The 24,083-nt window shown below is 43.3% G+C and overlaps 1 protein-coding gene across 1 annotated transcript in view; it reads right to left on the bottom strand.

Moving 5' to 3' along the window:
* The window catches only part of grin2aa (glutamate receptor, ionotropic, N-methyl D-aspartate 2A, a), a 304,667-nt gene that overhangs the window by 7,437 nt on the left and 273,147 nt on the right, over positions 1-24,083 (bottom strand). Inside the window, exons 7-10 of the mRNA XM_071391068.1 lie at positions 14,268-14,428; positions 12,455-12,642; positions 2,961-3,199; positions 467-683 (exon numbers count right to left, since the gene is read on the bottom strand). Of these exons, the coding sequence (XP_071247169.1) occupies positions 467-683; positions 2,961-3,199; positions 12,455-12,642; positions 14,268-14,428 (805 nt within the window). The remainder of the gene's footprint in view (positions 1-466; positions 684-2,960; positions 3,200-12,454; positions 12,643-14,267; positions 14,429-24,083) is intronic.

Genomic DNA, 24,083 nt, shown 5'->3' with positions numbered 1-24,083 from the left:
TTTTAATGATTTGAAATGCATTTGTATCCACTATTTATGGTTGTATTGTGTTGGTAAAATAAGAAGAACCATCTTCAATGATCTGTAGGGCCGTCATTGTCAATAAAAATAACTGACTTGCCTAGTTAAATAAACGTAAAATCAAATCAAATATATATTGTTTTTAATGATTTGAAATGCATTTGTATCCACTATTTATGGTTGTATTGCGTTTGTAAAATAAGAAGAACCATCCTCAATGATCTGTAGGACGTCATTGTCAATAAAAAATAACTGACTTGCCTGGTTAAATAAACGTAAAATAAAATCAAATATATATTGTTTTTAATGATTTGAAATGCATTTGTATCCACTATTTATGGTTGTATTGCGTTTGTAAAATAAGAAGAACCATCCTCAACGATTTGAAATGAATTTGTGTGGTTGTATTGTATTTGAATCAAAAACAAAATTGAAAAAACCAAACCTTTCTCCGCCATCATATCCATGATCATGGGCCCCGCCGAGTGCATGAACTCAGCCGCTCGCTTGGGGGAATTGATCCTGGAAGCAGACAGGTTGGACATGTTGCTCATCTGTTTGGCTGACTTGATGAGCTTCAACATGTTGGCCTGAGGGCTAAAATCCAGCTCGGACTTCTTCTTCATGTCGATGTGGACGCCGTGGATACAACTCCAAATCCCCTACAGAGAGGGGGAGAAAGGGGGGAGGGGAGGGGACGGGAGATGGAGGAGAGAAAGGAAAGGTGGGGGAGAGTGAAAAACACAGAAAGACAGAGCGACAGAGAGAGAGAAAGACAGAGAGAGAGACAGAGAGAGAGAGAGTGAAAGTGAGAGACAGGGAGAGAGACAGAGAGAGACAGAGCGAGAGAGAGAGAGAGAGAGAGACAGAGAGAGAGAGAGAGAGAGAGAGAGACAGAGAGAGAGAGACAGAGAGAGAGAGACAGAGAGAGACAGAGAGAGAGAGAGAGAGAGAGAGAGAGACAGAGAGAGAGAGAGAGAGAGAGAGAGAGAGAGAGAGAGAGAGAGAGAGAGATAGAGAGAGAGAGAGAGAGAGAGAGAGAGAGAGAGAGAGAGAGAGAGAGAGAGAGAGAGAGAGAGAGAGAGAGAGCGAGCGAGAGACAGAGAGAGCGAGAGCGAGAGCGAGAGAGACAGATTATCCTCTATGGATCATCCTATGAAGTCTGACTGTTGTCTAACAGTCTGTGTCTTCTGGTAACTGTGACCCCATGTATTCTCCGTCCCAGTAAAGGTTTATTCATCTGGATCACATTAGTAACGACTGACTCAGCAGCTGAGAAACAGCATTTAATTCACTTCTATGAACGTGTAACATAATTACATAGATGGTATTCCAAGCCGTATTGTGATTATTACCACCCAGAAAGGTACAGCGGAGGGAGACAGATTGTGTCTGTCTCTCTCCCCAGCCCCTACCTCCCTGATACCCCAACCTAGGGCCTCCACACACCATGTCAACCGGGACAATGCTGTCTCTCTCTGTGTGTCCCTCTCCCCAGCCCCTACCTCCCTGATACCCCAACCTAGGGCCTCCACACACCATGTCAACCGGGACAATGCTGTCTCTCTCTGTGTGTCCCTCTCCCCAGCCCCTACCTCCCTAATACCCCAACCTAGTGCCTCCACACACCATGTCAACCGGGACAATGCTGTCTCTCTCTGTGTGTCCCTCTCCCCAGCCCCTACCTCCCTGATACCCCAACCTAGGGCCTCCACACACCATGTCAACCAGGGACAATGCTGTCTCTCTCTGTGTGTCCCTCTCCCCAGCCCCTACCTCCCTGATACCCCAACCTAGTGCCTCCACACACCATGTCAACCGGGACAATGCTGTCTCTCTCTGTCTGTCTCTCTCCCCAGCCCCTACATCCACACACCATGTCAACCGGGACAATGCTATCTCTCTCTGTGTGTCTCTCTCCCCAGCCCCTACCTCCCTAATACCCCAACCTAGTGCCTCCACACACCATGTCAACCGGGACAATGCTGTCTCTCTGTCTGCTATCTCTCTCTGTGTGTCTCTCTCCCCAGCCCCTACCTCCCTAATAACCCAACCTAGTGCCTCTACACACCATGTCAACCGGGACAATGCTGTCTCTCTCTGTCTGCTATCTCTCTCTGTCTGTCTCTCTTTCCGGCCCCTACCTCCACACACCATGTCAACTGGGACAATGCTATCTCTCTCTGTGTGTTTCTCTCCCCAGCCCCTACCTCCACACACCATGTCAACCGGGACAATGCTGTTTCTCTCTGTCTGCTATCTCTCTCTGTCTGCTATCTCTCTCTGTCTGCTATCTCTCTGTGTGTCTCTCTCCCCAGCCCCTACCTCCACACACCATGTCAACCGGGACAATGCTATCTCTCTCTGTCTGTTATCTCTCTCTGTCTGTCCCTCTCCCCAGCCCCTACCTCCACACACCATGTCAACCAGGACAATGCTATCTCTCTCTGTGTGTCTCTCTCCCAAGCCCCTACCTCCACACACCATGTCAACCGGGACAATGCTGTCTCTCTCTGTGTGTCTCTCAGTCTTACCCTGCTGATAGAGAAAAGTAATCCTGGTGTCCCAGTACAGACTCCAGTGAAACAGTATCTCTCCCTACCCACTAACCCCTAACCCCTACCCCCTAACAACTACCCCCTAACCCCTAACCCCTACCCCCTACCCCTTACCCCTACACCCCTAACCCCTACCCCCTAACCCTACCCCCTAACCCCTAACCCCTACCCCCTACCTCCTAACCCCTACACCCTACCCCCTACCCCCTAACCCCTAACCCCTACCCCCTACCCCTAACCCCTAGTCTTACCCTGCTGATAGAGAACAGTAATCCCGGTGTCCCAGTACAGACTCCAGTGAAACAGTATCTCTCCCTACCCCCTAACCCCTACTCCCTAACCCCTACCCCCTAACCCCTAACCCCTACCCCCCAGTCTTACCCTGCTGATAGAGAACAGTAATCCCGGTGTCCCAGTACAGACTCCAGTGAAACAGTATCTCAACCTCCAATAGAAGAGATGCTCTGATATGAAGGTGATGAGAGACAGTCCCATTGCGGTAGCCAGCATGTAGAACACTCCGGCCATGTTGTCGATATCCAGCTGACTGGACATCACCTCGTTCTTCTCATGGTGACAGATCCCCGTTAGCCACTGAGCTTCCAGCTCCTCCATCTCACCTGGAGGGAGGGAGGGAGGGAGGGAGGGAGGGAGGGAGGGAGGGAGGGAGGGAGGGAGGGTGGGGGAGACATAGAGAGATAAGGAGGGAGTGTGAGGGGAGAGAGGAGAGAAAGAGAGCGAGAGAGAGAGAGAGAGAGAGAGAGAGAGGGAGGCAGATAGACGGGAGAGAAAGAGAGAGAGGGAGGGAGAGAGAGAAGTCAGAGAGCAGCAAAAAAAGGGAGGGAAAGAAATAAAAATATCATTCACTATATTGTCTCCTCCTCCTCCTCCTCCTCCTCCTCCTCCTCCTCCTTCCTCCTCCTCCTCCTCCTCTTCCTCCTCTTCCTCCTCCTCCTCCTCCTTCTCCCCCTCCTCCTCCTCCTCTTCCTCCTCCTCCTCTTCCTCCTCCTCCTCCTCCTCCTCCTCCTCCTTTCCTCCTCCTCCTCCTCCTCCTCTTCCTCTCTCTGACATTTAAGGTCCCATTAATGTCATTCAGCTTGAGTACGCCGTGTGTGTGTGTGTGTGTGTGTGTGTGTGTGTGTGTGTGTGTGTGTGTGTGTGTGTGTGTGTGTGTGCGTGCGTGCGTGCGTGCGTGCGTGCGTGCGTGCGTGCGTGCGTGCGTGCGTGCGTGCGTGCGTGCGTGCGTGCGTGCGTGCGTGTGTGTGTTTACCATACCTCCAGGCGTTGTAGAAACACTTGACATCACTAACCACATTATACACACAGGAAGGAGAATGTCAGGGACTGTTCCAAATGGCACCCTATTCCCTATATAGTGCACTACTTTATACTACAGCCCTATTCCCTATATAGTACACTACTTTATACTACAGCCCTATTCCCTATATAGTACACTACTTTATTCTACAGCCCTATTCCCTATATAGTACACTACTTTATACTACAGCCCTATTCCCTATATAGTGCACTACTTTATACTACAGCCCTATTCCCTATATAGTACACTCATTTATACTACAGCCCTATTCCCTATATAGTGCACTACTTTATACTAGAGCCCTATTCCCTATATAGTGCACTACTTTATACTACAGCCCTATTCCCTATATAGTGCACTACTTTATACTACAACCCTATTCCCTATATAGTGCACTACTTTATACTACAACCCTATTCCCTATATAGTGCACTACTTTATACTACAGCCCTATTCCCTATATAGTAAACTACTTTATACTACAGCCCTATTCCCTATATAGTACACTACTTTATACTACAGCCCTATTCCCTATATACTACACTACTTTATACTACAGCCCTATTCCCTATATAGTACACTACTTTATTCTACAGCCCTATTCCCTATATAGTACACTACTTTATACTACAGCCCTATTCCCTATATAGTGCACTACTTTATACTACAGCCCTATTCCCTATATAGTACACTCATTTATACTACAGCCCTATTCCCTATATAGTGCACTACTTTATACTAGAGCCCTATTCCCTATATAGTGCACTACTTTATACTACAGCCCTATTCCCTATATAGTGCACTACTTTATACTACAACCCTATTCCCTATATAGTGCACTACTTTATACTACAACCCTATTCCCTATATAGTGCACTACTTTATACTACAGCCCTATTCCCTATATAGTAAACTACTTTATACTACAGCCCTATTCCCTATATAGTACACTACTTTATACTACAGCCCTATTCCCTATATACTACACTACTTTATACTACAGCCCTATTCCCTATATAGTACACTACTTTATACTACAGCCCTATTCCCTATATAGTGCACTACGTTATACTAGAGCCCTATTCCCTATATAGTGCACTACTTTATACTACAGCCCTATTCCCTATATAGTGCACTACTTTATACTACAGCCCTATTCCCTATATAGTACACTACTTTATACTACAGCCCTATTCCCTATATAGTACACTACTTTATACTACAGCCCTATTCCCTATATAGTACACTACTTTATACTACAGCCCTATTCCCTATATAGTACACTACTTTTGGCCAGGGCCCTATTCCCTATATAGTGCACTACTTTATACTACAGCCCTATTCCCTATATAGTGCACTACTTTATACTACAGCCCTATTCCCTATATAGTGCACTACTTTATACTACAGCCCTATTCCCTATACAGTACACTACTTTATACTACAGCCCTATTCCCTATATAGTACACTACTTTATACTGCAGCCCTACTCCCTATATAGTGCACTACTTTATACTACAGCCCTATTCCCTATATAGTACACTACTTTATACTACAGCCCTATTCCCTATATCGTACACTACTTTTGACCAGGGCCCTATTCCCTATATAGTGCACTACTTTATACTACAGCCCTATTCCCTATATAGTACATTACTTTATACTACAGCCCTATTCCCTATATAGTGCACTACTTTATACTACAGCCCTATATAGTGCACTACTTTATACTACAGCCCTATTCCCTATATAGTACACTACTTTATACTACAGCCCTATTCCCTATATAGTGCACTACTTTATACTACAGCCCTATATAGTGCACTACTTTATACTACAGCCCTATTCCCTATATAGTACACTACTTTATACTACAGCCCTATTCCCTATATAGTGCACTACTTTATACTTTATACTACAGCCCTATTCCCTATATAGTACACTACTTTATACTACAGCCCTATTCCCTATATAGTACACTACTTTATACTACAGCCCTATTCCCTATATAGTACACTACTTTATACTACAGCCCTATTCCCTATATAGTACACTACTTTATACTACAGCCCTATTCCCTATATAGTGCACTACTTTATACTACAGCCCTATTCCCTATATAGTGCACTACTTTATACTACAGCCCTATTCCCTATATAGTGCACTACTTTATACTACAGCCCTATTCCCTATATAGTACACTACTTTATACTACAGCCCTATTCCCTATATAGTGCACTACTTTATACTACAGTCCTATTCCCTGTATAGTGCACTACTTTATACTACAGCCCTATTCCCTATATAGTACACTACTTTATACTACAGCCCTATTCCCTATATAGTGCACTACTTTATACTACAGCCCTATTCCCTGTATAGTGCACTACTTTATACTACGGCCCTATTCCCTATATAGTGCACTACTTTATACTACGGCCCTATTCCCTATATAGTACACTACTTTATACTACAGCCCTATTCCCTATATAGTACACTACTTTATACTACAGCCCTATTCCCTATATAGTACACTACTTTATACTACAGCCCTATTCCCTATATAGTACACTACTTTATACTACAGCCCTATTCCCTATATAGTACACTACTTTATACTACAGCCCTATTCCCTATATAGTACACTACTTTATACTACAGCCCTATTCCCTATATAGTACACTACTTTATACTACAGCCCTATTCCCTATATAGTGCACTACTTTATACTACAGCCCTATTCCCTATATAGTGCACTACTTTATACTACAGCCCTATTCCCTATATAGTACACTACTTTATACTACAGCCCTATTCCCTATATAGTACACTACTTTATACTACAGCCCTATTCCCTATATAGTGCACTACTTTATACTACAGCCCTATTCCCTATATAGTGCACTACTTTATACTACAGCCCTATTCCCTATATAGTACACTACTTTATACTACAGCCCTATTCCCTATATAGTACACTACTTTATACTACAGCCCTATTCCCTATATAGTACACTACTTTATACTACAGCCCTATTCCCTGTATAGTGCACTACTTTATACTACGGCCCTATTCCCTATATAGTGCACTACTTTATACTACAGCCCTATTCCCTATATAGTACACTACTTTATACTACAGCCCTATTCCCTATATAGTACACTACTTTATACTACAGCCCTATTCCCTATATAGTACACTACTTTATACTACAGCCCTATTCCCAATATAGTACACTACTTTATACTACAGCCCTATTCCCTATATAGTACACTACTTTATACTACAGCCCTATTCCCTATATAGTACACTACTTTATACTACAGCCCTATTCCCTATATAGTACACTACTTTATACTACAGCCCTATTCCCTATATAGTGCACTACTTTATACTACAGCCCTATTCCCTATATAGTGCACTACTTTATACTACAGCCCTATTCCCTATATAGTACACTACTTTATACTACAGCCCTATTCCCTATATAGTACACTACGTTATAATACAGGCCTATTCCCTATATAGTACACTACTTTATAGTACAGCCCTATTCCGTATATAGTACACTACTTTATACTACAGCCCTATTCCCTATATAGTACACTACTCTATACTACAGTCCTATTCCCAATATAGTATACTACTTTATACTACAGCCCTATTCCCTATATAGTACACTACTTTATACTACAGCCCTATTCCCTATATAGTACACTACTTTATACTACAGCCCTATTCCCTATATAGTACACTACTTTATACTACAGCCCTATTCCCTATATAGTACACTACTTTATACTACAGCCCTATTCCCTATATAGTACACTACTTTATACTACAGCCCTATTCCCTATATAGTACACAACTTTATACTACGGCCCTATTCCCTATATAGTGCACTACTTTATACTACAGCCCTATTCCCTATATAGTACACTACTTTATACTACAGCCCTATTCCCTATATAGTGCACTACTTTAGACCAGGGCCCTATTCCCTATATAGTACACTACTTTATACTACAGCCCTATTCCCTATATAGTACACTACTTTATACTACAGCCCTATTCCCTATATAGTACACTACTTTATACTACCGCCCTATTCCCTATATAGTACACTACTTTATACTACAGCCCTATTCCCTATATAGTACACAACTTTATACTACGGCCCTATTCCCTATATAGTGCACTACTTTATACTACAGCCCTATTCCCTATATAGTACACTACTTTATACTACAGCCCTATTCCCTATATAGTGCACTACTTTAGACCAGGGCCCTATTCCCTATATAGTGCACTACTTTATACTACAGCCCTATATAGTACACTACTTTATACTACAGCCCTATTCCCTATACAGTACACTACTTTATACTACAGCCCTATTCCCTATATAGTACACTACTTTATACTACAGCCCTATTCCCTATATAGTACACTACTTTATACTACAGCCCTATTCCCTATATAGTACACAACTTTATACTACGGCCCTATTCCCTATATAGTGCACTACTTTATACTACAGCCCTATTCCCTATATAGTACACTACTTTATACTACAGCCCTATTCCCTATATAGTGCACTACTTTAGACCAGGGCCCTATTCCCTATATAGTACACTACTTTATACTACAGCCCTATTCCCTATATAGTACACTACTTTATACTACAGCCCTATTCCCTATATAGTACACTACTTTATACTACCGCCCTATTCCCTATATAGTACACTACTTTATACTACAGTCCTATTCCCTATATAGTAAACTACTTTATACTACAGCCCTATTCCCTATATAGTGCACTACTTTATACTACAGCCCTATATAGTGCACTACTTTATACTACAGCCCTATTCCCTATATTGTGCATTACTTTATACTACAGCCCTATTCCCTATATAGTGCACTACTTTATACTACAGCCCTATTCCCTATATAGTACACTACTTTATACTACAGCCCTATTCCCTATATTGTGCACTACTTTATACTACAGCCCTATTCCCTATATAGTGCACTACTTTATACTACAGCCCTATTCCCTATATAGTGCACTACTTTATACTACAGCCCTATTCCCTATATAGTGCACTACTTTATACTACAGCCCTATTCCCTATATAGTGCACTACTTTATACTACAGCCCTATTCCCTATATAGTGCACTACTTTATACTACAGCCCTATTCCCTATATAGTGCACTACTTTATACTACAGCCCTATTCCCTATATAGTGCACTACTTTATACTACAGCCCTATTCCCTATATAGTACACTACTTTATACTACAGCCCTATTCCCTATATAGTGCACTACTTTAGACCAGGGCCCTATTCCCTATATAGTGCACTACTTTATACTACAGCCCTATTCCCTATATAGTACACTACGTTATAATACAGGCCTATTCCCTATATAGTACACTACTTTATAGTACAGCCCTATTCCGTATATAGTACACTACTTTATACTACAGCCCTATTCCCTATATAGTACACTACTTTATACTACAGCCCTATTCCCAATATAGTACACTACTTTATACTACAGCCCTATTCCCTATATAGTACACTACTTTATACTACAGCCCTATTCCCTATATAGTGCACTACTTTATACTACAGCCCTATATAGTACACTACTTTATACTACAGCCCTATTCCCTATACAGTACACTACTTTATACTACAGCCCTATTCCATATATAGTGCAGTACTTTATACTACAGCCCTATACAGTACACTACTTTATACTACAGCCCTATTCCATATATAGTGCACTACTTTACACTACAGCCCTATATAGTGCACTACTTTATACTACAGCCCTATTCTCTATATAGTGCACTACTTTATACTACAGCCCTATTCCCTATATAGTACACTACTTTATACTACAGTCCTATTCCCTATATTGTGCACTACTTTATACTACAGCCCTATTCCCTATATAGTACACTACTTTATACTACAGTCCTATTCCCTATATAGTACACTACTTTATACTACAGCCCTATTCCCTATATAGTACACTACTTTATACTACAGCCCTATTCCCTATATAGTACACTACTTTATACTACAGCCCTATTCCCTATATTGTGCACTACTTTATACTACAGCCCTATTCCCTATATAGTGCACTACTTTATACTACAGCCCTATTCCCTATATAGTGCACTACTTTATACTACAGCCCTATTCCCTATATAGTGCACTACTTTATACTACAGCCCTATTCCCTATATAGTGCACTACTTTATACTACAGCCCTATTCCCTATATAGTGCACTACTTTATACTACAGCCCTATTCCCTATATAGTGCACTACTTTATACTACAGCCCTATTCCCTATATAGTGCACTACTTTTGACCAGGGCCCTATTCCCTATATAGTGCACTACTTTATACTACAGCCCTATTCCCTATATAGTGCACTACTTTATACTACAGCCCTATTCCCTATATAGTACACTACTTTATACTACAGCCCTATTCCCTATATAGTGCACTACTTTAGGTCAGGGCCCTATTCCCTATATAGTGCACTACTTTATACTACAGCCCTATTCCCTATATAGTGCACTACTTTTGACCAGGGCCCTATTCCCTATATAGTACACTACTTTATACTACAGCCCTATTCCCTATATAGTGCACTACTTTTGACCAGGGCCCTATTCCCTATATAGTGCACTACTTTATACTACAGCCCTATTCCCTATATAGTGCACTACTTTTGACCAGGGCCCTAGTGGACTAATTAGGGAATAGGATACCAGCGTGGGACAACCTCAAAGTGTCCCAGAGGGCTTCATTTATATGTTCCTCATTTTACAGAAAAGCGAAAACAGGTTAACTAAGGAGAGATCATAAGTCCCTTTCTGAGATGCCTGTTTTCTTAAACAGAGGGAGATATGTCTCTCTGTCTCTCTCTCTCTCTCTCTCTCTCTCTCTCTCTCTCTCTCTCTCTCTCTCTCTCTCTCTCTCTCTCTCTCTCTCTCTCTCTCTCTCTCTCTCTCTCTCTCTCTCTCTCTCTCTCTAGCCTCAATTGTTCAGCTCATGGACTCTACAAGGTGTTGATAATGTACTGGTCCATGTTGACTCCAATGCTTCACACAGTTGTGTCAAGTTGGCTGTATCTCCTTTGGGTGGTACCTCTATCTCCCCTTCCTCCATTATCTCCACCTCCCCTTCCTCCTCTATCGCTACCTCTTCTATCTATACCTCCTCATCCTCCCCCTCTTCTATCTCCTCCTCTATCTCTACCTCCTCCTATATATCCTCCTCTATCTCTACCTCTTCTATCTCTACCTCCTCCTCGTCCTCCTCCTCTACCTCCTCCTATACCTCCTCCTCATCCTCTATCTCCTCTATCTCATCCTCCCCCTCTTCTATCTCCTCCACTATCTCCTCTATCTCCACCTCCCCCCTCCTCCTCTATCTCTACCTCCTCCTATACCTTCTCCTCTATCTCCTCTATCTCCTCCTTCCCCTCTGCTATCTCCTCCCCCTCCCCCACTATCTCCTCTATCTCCTCCTTCCCCTCTGCTATCTCCTCCCCCTCCCCCACTATCTCCTCTATCTCCTCCTTCCCGTCTTCTATCTCTTCATCCTCTATATCAATTAAATTAAATTAAATATCTTTATTGGCATGATGTAACAATGTACTTACTTTGGATATTTACAATATAAAACAAATATGAATCAAAACTCTATCTCCTCCCCTATCTCCTCCACTATCTCCTCCATCTTCTCCACTATCTCCTCCTCTATCTCATATATCTACTATATCTACTCTATCTCATATATCTCCTCCTCTATATCCTCCTCTATCTCCTCTATCTCCTATATCACCTCCTCCGCTATATCCTCTATCTCCTCTATCTCCTCCTCCTATATCTCCTCCTCATCTATCTCCTCCATCTCCTCCTCCTATATCTCCTATATCTCCTCTTCTATCTCATCCTCCTCCTATATCTGCTATATCCTCCTATATCTCCTCCTCCTCTATCTCCTCTATATCCTCCTCTATCTCCTCTATCTCCCCCTCCTATATCTCCTCTATCTCCTCCTCCTTTATCTCCTCTATATCCTCCTCTATCTCATCCTATATCGCCTCTATCTCCTCCTATATCTCCTCCTCTATCTCCTCTATATCCTCCTCTATATCCTCCTCTATCTCCTCCTCCTATATCTCCTCTATCACCTCTATCTCCTCCTCCTATATATCATCTATCTATCTCCTCCTCTATCTCATCCTCTATCTCTTCCTCTATCTCCTATAATTCCTCCTCCTCTATCTCCTCCATCTCCTCCTCCTATATCTCCTCTATCTCCTCCTCCTCCTCCTGTGTGTGTGTGTAAGTGTGTGTGTGTAGTGTGTGTGTGTAGTGTGTGTGTGTATGTGTATGTGGGTGTGGGTGTGCGTGCGTGCGTGCGTGCGTGTGTGTGCGTGTGTAGTGTGTAGTGTGTGTGTGTGTGTGTGTGTGTGTGTAGTGTGTGGGTGTGTGTGTAGTGTGTGTGTGTGTCTCACCATCTCCTATAATAGCCAGAATAGCCAGATCCACCTGGCGTTTCCAGTAGGACCCTTTATGCAGAGCGATGCCGTAGCCGGTGGTGGCAAAGATGTACCCGCTGCCAATGGTGACCAGTTTACAGCCCTCATCACGACCTGCTGCATAGTTCAACACAGCAGCATCATAGATGAAGGCATCCAGTTTACTGAGAAGGAGATAAACAGAGAGAGAGAGAAACACACAGAGAGAAACACAGAGAGAGACACAGAGAGAGACAGAGAGAGAGAGAGAGAGAGAGAGAGAGAGAGAGAGAGAGAGAGAGAGAGAAACAGAAAGAGAGAGAAACAGAGAGAGAAACAGAGAGAGAAACAGAGAGAGACAGAGAGAGAGACACACAGAGAGAGAGACACAGAGACAGAGAGAGAGAGAGAGACAGAGAGAGACAGAGAGAGACAGAGAGAGAGACGGAGAGAGAGACGGAGAGAGAGAGACAAAGAGAGAGAGAGAGAGAGATAGACAGAGAGAGACAGAGAGACAGAGAGAGAGAAAGAGAGAGAGACAGAGAGAGAGACAGAGGGAGAGACAGAGAGAGAGAGAGAGAGAGAGAGAGAGAGAGAGAGAGAGAGAGAGAGAGAGAGAGAGAGAGAGAGAGAGACAGAGAGAGACAGAGAGAGACAGAGAGAGACAGAGAGAGACAGAGAGAGAGACAGAGAGAGAGACAGAGAGAGAGAGAGAGAGACAGAGAGAGAGACAGAGAGAGAGAGAGAGAGAGAGACAGAGAGAGACAGAGAGAGACAGAGAGAGACAGAGAGAGACAGAGAGAGAGACAGAGAGAGAGAGAGACAGAGAGAGACAGAGAGAGAGAACAGGAACAATTTTATTTTTCAAACCCTTCTGATGAAGGACCAAAACACTGAGGCATCTCCTGTACGGCTAGATAAAGTTCACACACACACACACACACACACACACACACACACACACACACACACACACACACACACACACACACACACACACACACACACACACACACACACACACACACACACACACACACACACACACACACGACACACACACACTGGACACACACACATACCATGGACACACACACATACCATGGACACACATACACGCAGACACACACACACACACACACACACACACACACACACACACACACACACACACACACACACACACACACACACACACACACACACACACACACACACACACACACACACACACACACACACACACACACACACACACACACACACACCGTCTATAGCCAGAGTGCAGCAACACACACACACACACACACACACACACACACACACACACACACACACACACACACACACACACACACACACACACACACACACACACACACACACACACACACACACCAAACACACACACACACACCAAACACACACACACACACACCATCTATAGCCAGAGTGCAGCAACACACACACACACACACACCAAACACACACATACACCAAACACACACACACACCAAGCACACACACACACACCAAACACACACACACACACACCGTCTATAGCCAGAGTGCAGCAACACACACCAAACACACACACACACACCATCTATAGCCAGAGTGCAGCAACACACACACACACACACACACACACACCAAACACACACACACAGACATACCGACGCAGAGCGAGAACAGACACACACACGATGAGAGACATTTCAGCCCCGTCATATGATGAGACATCCAGACCAGAGATGGTGAGACCCAGAGAGGAGGCCCTCGCCCCTCCCGCTGTGCCCAGGCTTCCTACCCCGTCTTCAGGCTGACCAGAGCGTCCTGCACCCCTGTCTGGTGGTACTTGGACAGGTACTCGTGCATGTTTGGGTAATTCTTCCTGATGTTCCTCTCCGTGGAACCGTTGGGGACCGTCCCAAAACGGAACGGAGGGGAGTACGCGTACGGATTCTGGAACTGGAGAAGGGGGAGAAGAAGAAGAATGAGAACGAGAACAGACAAGAAGAAGAAGAAGAAGAATGAGAACGATAACAGACAACAACAAGAAGAAGAAGAATGAGAATGATAACAGACAACAAGAAGAAGAAGAATGAGAACGATAACAGACAAGAAGAAGAAGAAGAAGAATGAGAACGATAACAGACAACAAGAAGAAGAAGAATGAGAATGATAACAGACAACAAGAAGAAGAAGAAGAATGAGAACGATAACAGACAACAAGAAGAAGAAGAAGAATGAGAACGATAACAGACAACAAGAAGAAGAAGAAGAATGAGAACGATAACAGACAACAAGAAGAAGAAGAAGAATGAGAACGATAACAGACAACAAGAAGAAGAAGAATGAGAATGAGAATGATAACAGACAACAACAACATGAAGAAGAAGAATGAGAATGATAACAGACAACAAGAAGAAGAAGAAGAAGAATGAGAATGATAACAGACAACAAGAAGAAGAAGAAGAAGAATGAGAATGATAACAGACAACAAGAAGAAGAAGAAGAATGAGAACGATAACAGACAACAAGAAGAAGAAGAATGAGAATGAGAATGATAACAGACAACAACAACAAGAAGAAGAAGAATGAGAATGATAACAGACAACAAGAAGAAGAAGAAGAATGAGAATGATAACAGACAACAAGAAGAAGAAGAAGAAGAATGAGAATGATAACAGACAACAAGAAGAAGAAGAATGAGAATGATAACAGACAACAAGAAGAAGAAGAAGAAGAATGAGAACGATAACAGACAAGAAGAAGAAGAAGAAGAAGAATGAGAATGATAACAGACAACAAGAAGAAGAAGAAGAATGAGAACGATAACAGACAACAAGAAGAAGAAGAAGAAGAATGAGAATGATAAATGACAAGAAGAAGAAGAAGAAGAAGAAGAATGAGAATGATAACAGACAACAAGAAGAAGAAGAAGAATGAGAATGATAACAGACAACAAGAAGAAGAAGAATGAGAATGATAACAGACAACAACAAGAAGAAGAATGAGAATGATAACAGACAACAAGAAGAAGAAGAATGAGAATGATAACAGACAACAACAAGAAGAAGAATGAGAATGATAACAGACAACAACAAGAAGAAGAAGAATGAGAATGATAACAGACAACAAGAAGAAGAAGAAGAATGAGAATGATAACAGACAACAAGAAGAAGAAGAATGAGAATAAAATGTAAAGGACCTCAGAGTAAAGGACCTCAGAGTAAAGGACCTCAGAGTAAAGGACCTCAGAGTAAAGGACCTCAGAGTAAAGGACCTCAGAGTAAAGGACCTCAGAGTAAAGGACCTCAGAGTAAAGGACCTCAGAGTAAAGGACCTCAGAGTAAAGGACCTCAGAGTAAAGGACCTCAGAGTAAAGGACCTCAGAGTAAAGGACCTCAGAGTAAAGGACCCTCAGAGTAAAGGACCTCAGAGTAAAGGACCTCAGAGTAAAGGACCTCAGAGTAAAGGACCTCAGAGTAAAGGACCCTCAGAGTAAAGGACCTCAGAGTAAAGGACCTCAGAGTAAAGGACCTCAGAGTAAAGGACCTCAGAGTAAAGGACCTCAGAGTAAAGGACCTCAGAGGAAAGGACCTCAGAGTAAAGGACCTCAGAGTAAAGGACCTCAGAGTAAAGGACCTCAGAGTAAAGGACCTCAGAGTAAAGGACCTCAGAGTAAAGGACCCTCAGAGTAAAGGACCGTTACCAGCCATATCGTTGTCCCGAGTTTCCAAGTTTATGTTTAACTGTCCTCTAGCATTTCAATCAGCATGCTCCTTGTCTGTCTGTCTGTCTGTCTGTCTGTCTGTCTGTCTGTCTGTCTGTCTGTCTGTCTGTCTGTCTGTCTGTCTGTCTGTCTGTCTGTCTGTCTGTCTGTCTGTCTGTCTGTCTGTCTGTCTCCTCTCTCTGTCTCTTCCTGTCATCTCTCTCTCCTCTCCTCTCCTCCCTCTCTCTTCATGTCATAACTATCTCCTCTCCTCTCTCTCTCTCCTTTCCTCCCTCTCTCTGTCTCTTCCTGTCTTCTCTCTCTCCTTTCCTCCCTCTCTCTGTCTCTTCCTGTCTTCTCTCTCTCCTCTCCTCCCTCTCTGTCTCTTCCTGTCTCCTCTCCTCTCCTCCCCTCCCTCTCTTTTCATGTCATAACTCTCTCCTCTCCTCCCTCTCTCTCCTTTCCTCCCTCTCTCTGTCTCTTCCTGTCATCGCTCTCTCCCCTCTCCTCCCTCTCTCCCAGGGTGTGCTGTGTGTCACTCTCTTACGTAACCTGACAGAGCAAATCTCATCTCTCTCAGTTCATCTTCCGGCCTGCTCTCCTGTGTCTCTCCTCTCTATCTCTCCTCCCTTTCAATTCAATTCAATTCAATTCAAGGGGCTTTATTGGCATGGGAAACATGTGTTAACATTGCCAAAGCAAGTGAGGTAGATAATATACAAAAGTGAAATAAACAATAAAAATTAACAGTAATTATCTGTCTCTCAGTTCACCTTCCGGCCTGCTCTCCTGTGTCTGTGTGTGTGCGTGTGTGCGTGTGTGTGTGTGTGTGTGTGTGTGTGTGTGTGTGTGTGTGTGTGTGTGTGTGTGTGTGTGTGTGTGTGTGTGTGTGTGTGTGTGTGTGTGTGTGTGTGTGTAACCATCTGCACACAGACCAATGGAATTGTCTTCATTGACAACCTATTGTAGACACATTAGACACTCTAGCAGTATGTACTGTAACTTGTCTCCATGGACTAAAATCTAATGGTTCCCTTTTCATTCAGCTGTCCTCTATCCTCTGTCCTCTGTCCTCTATCCTCTGTCCTCTGTCCTCTGTCCTCTGTACTCTGTCCTCTTTCAGCTGTCCTGGGTGGACTGGGGTCTTTAGGGAACACCTGCAAACTATGGATTATACACCTTCCTCTGTCCTCTGTCCTCTGTCCTCTGTCCTCTTTCCTCTGTCCTCTTTCAGCTGTCCTCTGTCCTCTGTCCTCTTTCTTATTACACTCTTTCCTCTGTCCTTTGTCCTCTGTACTCTGTCCTGTGTCCTCTTTCTTATTCCACTCTTTCCTCTGTCCTCGGTCCTCTGTCCCCTTTCCTCTGTCCTTTGTCCTCTTTCCTCTGTCCTCTTTCTTATTCCACTCTTTCCTCTTCTGTCCTCTCTTTTTAAACATCTCATTCTGTCCTCTTCATTTAAACATCTCATTCTGTCCTCTCTTTCTAAACATCTCATTCTGTCCTCTTCATTTAAACATCTCATTCTGTCCTCTTGTTAAACATCTCATTCTGTCCTCTTCATTTAAACATCTCATTCTGTCCTCTTCATTTAAACATCTCATTCTGTCCTCTTCATTTAAACATCTCATTCTGTCCTCTTTCTAAACATCTCATTCTGTCCTCTTTCTAAACATCTCATTCTGTCCTCTTCATTTAAACATCTCATTCTGTCCTCTTCATTTAAACATCTCATTCTGTCCTCTTTTTAAACATCTCATTCTGTCCTCTTCATTTAAACATCTCATTCTGTCCTCTTTTTAAACATCTCATTCTGTCCTCTTGTTAAACATCTCATTCTGTCCTCTTTCTAAACATCTCATTCTGTCCTCTTGTTAAACATCTCATTCTGTCCTCTTGTTAAACATCTCATTCTGTCCTCTTGTTAAACATCTCATTCTGTCCTCTTTCTAAACATCTCATTCTGTCCTCTTCATTTAAACATCTCATTCTGTCCTCTTTTTAAACATCTCATTCTGTTCTCTTCATTTAAACATCTCATTCTGTCCTCTTTTTAAACATCTCATTCTGTCCTCTTTTTAAACATCTCATTCTGTCCTCTTCATTTAAACATCTCATTCTGTTCTCTTCATTTAAACATCTCATTCTGTCCTCTTGTTAAACATCTCATTCTGTCCTCTTCATTTAAACATCTCATTCTGTCCTCTTGTTAAACATCTCATTCTGTCCTCTTCATTTAAACATCTCATTCTGTCCTCTTTTTAAACATCTCATTCTGTCCTCTTTTTAAACATCTCATTCTGTCCTCTTCATTTAAACATCTCATTCTGTCCTCTTCATTTAAACATCTCATTCTGTCCTCTTCATTTAAACATCTCATTCTGTCCTCTTCATTTAAACATCTCATTCTGTCCTCTTCATTTAAACATCTCATTCTGTCCTCTTCATTTAAACATCTCATTCTGTCCTCTTCATTTAAACATCTCATTCTGTCCTCTTCATTTAAACATCTCATTCTGTCCTCTTTATAAACATCTCATTCTGTCCTCTTGTTAAACATCTCATTCTGTCCTCTTCATTTAAACATCTCATTCTGTCCTCTTTCCTCTGTCCTCTTTCTTATTCCACTCTTTCCTCATTCTGTCCTCTTTCTAAACATCTCATTCTCTCCCAGATCTCTTCTATATAAGAAAGAAGGAAAACAGCTGAGCTCTCTCTTCTTCAGTCGTCTCCCGTTTTTCTTATATACCTCCCTCTTCTTCTATCCCTCCCCCTCTTTCTGATACCTCCTCCCTCTCCTTCCTATCCCTCCCCCTCTTTCTGATACCTCCTCTCTCTCCTTCCTGTCGTCTCCCCTCTTTCTGATACCTCCTCTCTCTCCTTCCTGTCGTCTCCCCTCTTTCTGATACCTCCTCTCTCTCCTTCCTGTCGTCTCCCTCTTTCTGATACCTCCTCTCTCTCCTTCCTGTCGTCTCCCCTCTTTCTGATACCTCCTCTCTCTCCTTCCTGTCGTCTCCCCTCTTTCTGATACCTCCTCCCTCTCCTTCCTGTCGTCTCCCCTCTTTCTGATACCTCCTCCCTCTCCTTCCTGTCGTCTCCCCTCTTTCTGATACCTCCTCTCTCTCCTTCCTGTCGTCTCCCCTCTTTCTGATACCTCCTCCCTCTTCTTCTATCCCTCCCCCTCTTTCTGATACCTCCTCCCTCTCCTTCCTGTCGTCTCCCCTCTTTCTGATACCTCCTCCCTCTCCTTCCTGTCGTCTCCCCTCTTTCTGATACCTCCTCTCTCTCTTCCATCCATCTCTCTCTCCTCTACTGCTATGTAAGAAAGAAGGGAGACGTCTCTATCTGTCTCTTCTTGTCCTCCTCCTCCTGTCATCCGACTCCGTCACTAATTGTCCCACAGGGAGGATAAAGACAGAGTTGTATTGAACACAATAGATTATTTTCTTTCCCTCCTTTGTTAGTGAACTGTTCTTCTTCTCTTGGTAAAATACCATCTAAGGTGGGGTTTGGAAACTAACGTGAGCTAAATATACACATAGCGAATCACATCGACCTCTTTTATCATTCCAGTATGTCAATGGTCTTTATAACGGTCATCATTTAAATACTACATGAATAAAATACAGACCATAAATTGAGACAAACGTTAAAAGTAAAACATGTTTTCTATTGTTTTAGTACATCCAAGTAGTTAGTAGGATTTTGACAATTTAAAATAGTCACTTAAAAAAGAAAATCTATGTAACAGATCTTGTATCGTTGACAACGTGGCTGTTGAAAGAGAAATCACATCAAACAGAGTCAATGTGGAGGCTATATACAGGGTATTACGGTACAGAGTCAATGTGGAGGCTATATAAAGGGTATTACGGTACAGAGTCAATGGGGAGGCTATATACAGGGTGTTACGGTACAGAGTCAATGTGGAGGCTATATACAGGGTATTATGGTACAGAGTCAATGTGATGGCTATATACAGGGGGTACCGGTACAGAGTAAATGTGGAGACTATATACAGGGTGTTACGGTACAGAGTCAATGTGGAGGATATATACAGGGTGTTACGGTACAGAGTCAATGTGGAGGCTATATACAGGGTATTACGGTAACGAGTCAATGTGGAGGCTATATACAGGGGGTACCGGTACAGAGTCAATGTGGAGGATATATACAGGGTATTACGGTACAGAGTCAATGTTGAGACTATATACAGGGTGTTACGGTACAGAGTCAATGTGGAGAATATATACAGGGGGTACCGGTACAGAGTCAATGTGGAGGATATATACAAGGCATTCAGTACAGAGTCAATGTGGAGACTATATACAGGGTGTTACGGTACAGAGTCAATGTGGAGACTATATACAGGGTGTTACGGTACAGAGTCAATGTGGAGGATATATACAGGGTGTTACGGTACAGAGTCAATGTGGAGGCTATATACAGGGTATTACGGTAACGAGTCAATGTGGAGGCTATATACAGGGGGTACCGGTACAGAGTCAATGTGGAGGATATATACAGGGTATTACGGTACAGAGTCAATGTGGAGACTATATACAGGGTGTTACGGTACAGAGTCAATGTGGAGACTATATACAGGGTGTTACGGTACAGAGTCAATGTGGAGAATATATACAGGGTGTTACGGTACAGAGTCAATGTGGAGGCTATATACAGGGGGTACCGGTACAGAGTCAAAGTGGAGGATATATACAGGGTATTACGGTACATAGTCAATGTGGAGACTATATACAGGGTGTTACGGTACAGAGTCAATGTGGGGGCTATATACAGGGGGTACCGGTACAGAGTCAATGTGGAGGCTTTATACAGGGGGTACTGGTACAGAGTCAATGTGGAGGCTATATACAGGGTATTACGGTACAGAGTCAATGTGGAGGATATATACAGGGTATTATGGTACAGAGTCAATGTGGAGGCTATATACAGGGTGTTACGGTACAGAGTCAATGTGGAGGCTATATACAGGGTATTACGGTACAGAGTCAATGTGGAGGCTACATACAGGGTATTACGGTACAGAGTCAATGTGGAGGCTATATACAAGGTATTGCGGTACAGAGTCAATGTGGAGGCTATATACAGGGTATTACGGTACAGAGTCAGTGTGGAGGCTATATACAGGGTATTACGGTACAGAGTCAATGTGGAGGCTATATACAGGGTATTACGGTACAGAGTCAATGTGGAGCCTGTATACAGGGTGTTACGGTACAGAGTCAATGGGGAGGCTATATACAGGGTATTACGGTAAAGAGTCAATGTGGAGGTTATATACAGGGTGTTACGGTACAGAGTCAGTGTGGAGGCAATATACAGGGTGTTACGGTACAGAGTAAATGTGGATGCTATATACAGGGTGTTACGGTACAGAGTCAAGGTGGAGGCTATATACAGGGTATTACGGTACAGAGTCAATGTGGAGGCTATATACAGGGTGTTACGGTACAGAGTCAATGTGGAGGCTATATACAGGGGGTACCGGTACAGAGTCAATGTGGAGGATATATACAGGGTATTACGGTACAGAGTCAATTTGGAGACTATATACAGGGTGTTACGGTACAGAGTCAATGTGGAGGCTATATACAGGGGGTACCGGTACAGAGTCAATGTGGAGGCTATATACAGGGGGTACCGGTACAGAGTCAATGTGGAGGCTATATACAGGGTATTACGGTACAGAGTCAATGTAGAAGCTATATACAGAGGTTACCGGTACCGAGTCAATGTGGAGGCTATATACAGGGGGTACCGGTACCGAGTCAATGTGGAGGCTATATACAGGGGGTACCGGTACAGAGTCAATGTGAAGGCTATATACAGGGGGTACCCGTACAGAGTCAATGTGGAGGCTATATACAGGGGGGTTCCGGTACCGAGTCAATGTGGAGGCTATATACAAGAGGTACCGGTACAGAGTCAGTGTGGAGGCTATATACAGGGGGTACCGGTACAGAGTCAATGTGGAGGCTATATACAGGGGGTACCGGTACAGAGTCAATGTGGGGGCTATATACAGGGTATTACGGTACAGAGTCAATGTGGAGGCTATATACAGGGTATTACGGTACAGAGTCAATGGGGAGGCTATATACAGGGTGTTACGGTACAGAGTCAATGTGGAGGCTATATACATGGTATTATGGTACAGAGTCAATGTGATGGCTATATACAGGGGGTACCGGTACAGAGTCAATGTGGAGACTATATACAGGGTGTTACGGTACAGAGTCAATGTGGAGGATATATACAGGGTGTTACGGTACAGAGTCAATGTGGAGGCTATATACAGGGTATTACGGTAACGAGTCAATGTGGAGGCTATATACAGGGGTACCGGTACAGAGTCAATGTGGAGGATATATACAGGGTATTACGGTACAGAGTCAATGTTGAGACTATATATAGGGTGTTACGGTACAGAGTCAATGTGGAGACTATATACAGGGGGTACCGGTACAGAGTCAATGTGGAGGATATGTACAAGGTATCACGGTAGAGAGTCAATGTGGAGACTATATACAGGGTGTTACGGTACAGAGTCAATGTGGAGACTATATACAGGGTGTTACGGTACAGAGTCAATGTGGAGGATATATACAGGGTGTTACGGTACAGAGTCAATGTGGAGGCTATATACAGGGTATTACGGTAACGAGTCAATGTGGAGGCTATATACAGGGGGTACCGGTACAGAGTCAATGTGGAGGATATATACAGGGTATTACGGTACAGAGTCAATGTTGAGACTATATACAGGGTGTTACGGTACAGAGTCAATGTGGAGACTATATACAGGGGGTACCGGTACAGAGTCAATGTGGAGGATATATACAGGGTATTACGGTACAGAGTCAATGTGGAGACTATATACAGGGTGTTACGTTACAGAGTCAATGTGGAGACTATATACAGGGTGTTACGGTACAGAGTCAATGTGGAGAATATATACAGGGTGTTACGGTACAGAGTCAATGTGGAGGCTATATACAGGGGGTACCGGTACAGAGTCAAAGTGGAGGATATATACAGGGTATTACGGTACAGAGTCAATGTGGAGGCTACATACAGGGTATTACGGTACAGAGTCAATGTGGAGGCTATATACAAGGTATTGCGGTACAGAGTCAATGTGGAGGCTATATACAGGGTATTCCGGTACAGAGTCAGTGTGGAGGCTATATACAGTGTATTACGGTACAGAGTCAATGTGGAGGCTATATACAGGGTATTACGGCACAGAGTCAATGTGGAGCCTGTATACAGGGTGTTACGGTACAGAGTCAATGGGGAGGCTATATACAGGGTATTACGGTACAGAGTCAATGTGGAGGCTATATACAGGGTGTTACGGTACAGAGTCAATGTGGAGGCTATATACAGGGTGTCACGGTACAGAGTAAATGTGGATGCTATATACAGGGTGTTACGGTACAGAGTCAATGTGGAGAATATATACAGGGTGTTACGGTACAGAGTCAATGTGGAGGCTATATACAGGGGGTACCGGTACAGAGTCAAAGTGGAGGATATATACAGGGTATTACGGTACAGAGTCAGTGTGGAGACTATATACAGGGTGTTACGGTACAGAGTCAATGTGGAGGCTATATACAGGGGGTACCGGTACAGAGTCAATGTGGAGGCTTTATACAGGGGGTACTGGTACAGAGTCAATGTGGAGGCTATATACAGGGTATTACGGTACAGAGTCAATGTGGAGGATATATACAGGGTATTATGGTACAGAGTCAATGTGGAGGCTATATACAGGGTGTTACGGTACAGAGTCAATGTGGAGGCTATATACAGGGTGTACCGGTACAGAGTCAATGTGAAGGCTATATACAGGGGGTACCGGTACAGAGTCAATGTGGAGGC

The sequence above is a fragment of the Salvelinus alpinus genome, chromosome 1 (assembly GCF_045679555.1).
Source record: "Salvelinus alpinus chromosome 1, SLU_Salpinus.1, whole genome shotgun sequence".
Classification (NCBI taxonomy): domain Eukaryota; kingdom Metazoa; phylum Chordata; class Actinopteri; order Salmoniformes; family Salmonidae; genus Salvelinus; species Salvelinus alpinus.
This window is presented reverse-complemented; position numbering and strand designations above follow the sequence as displayed.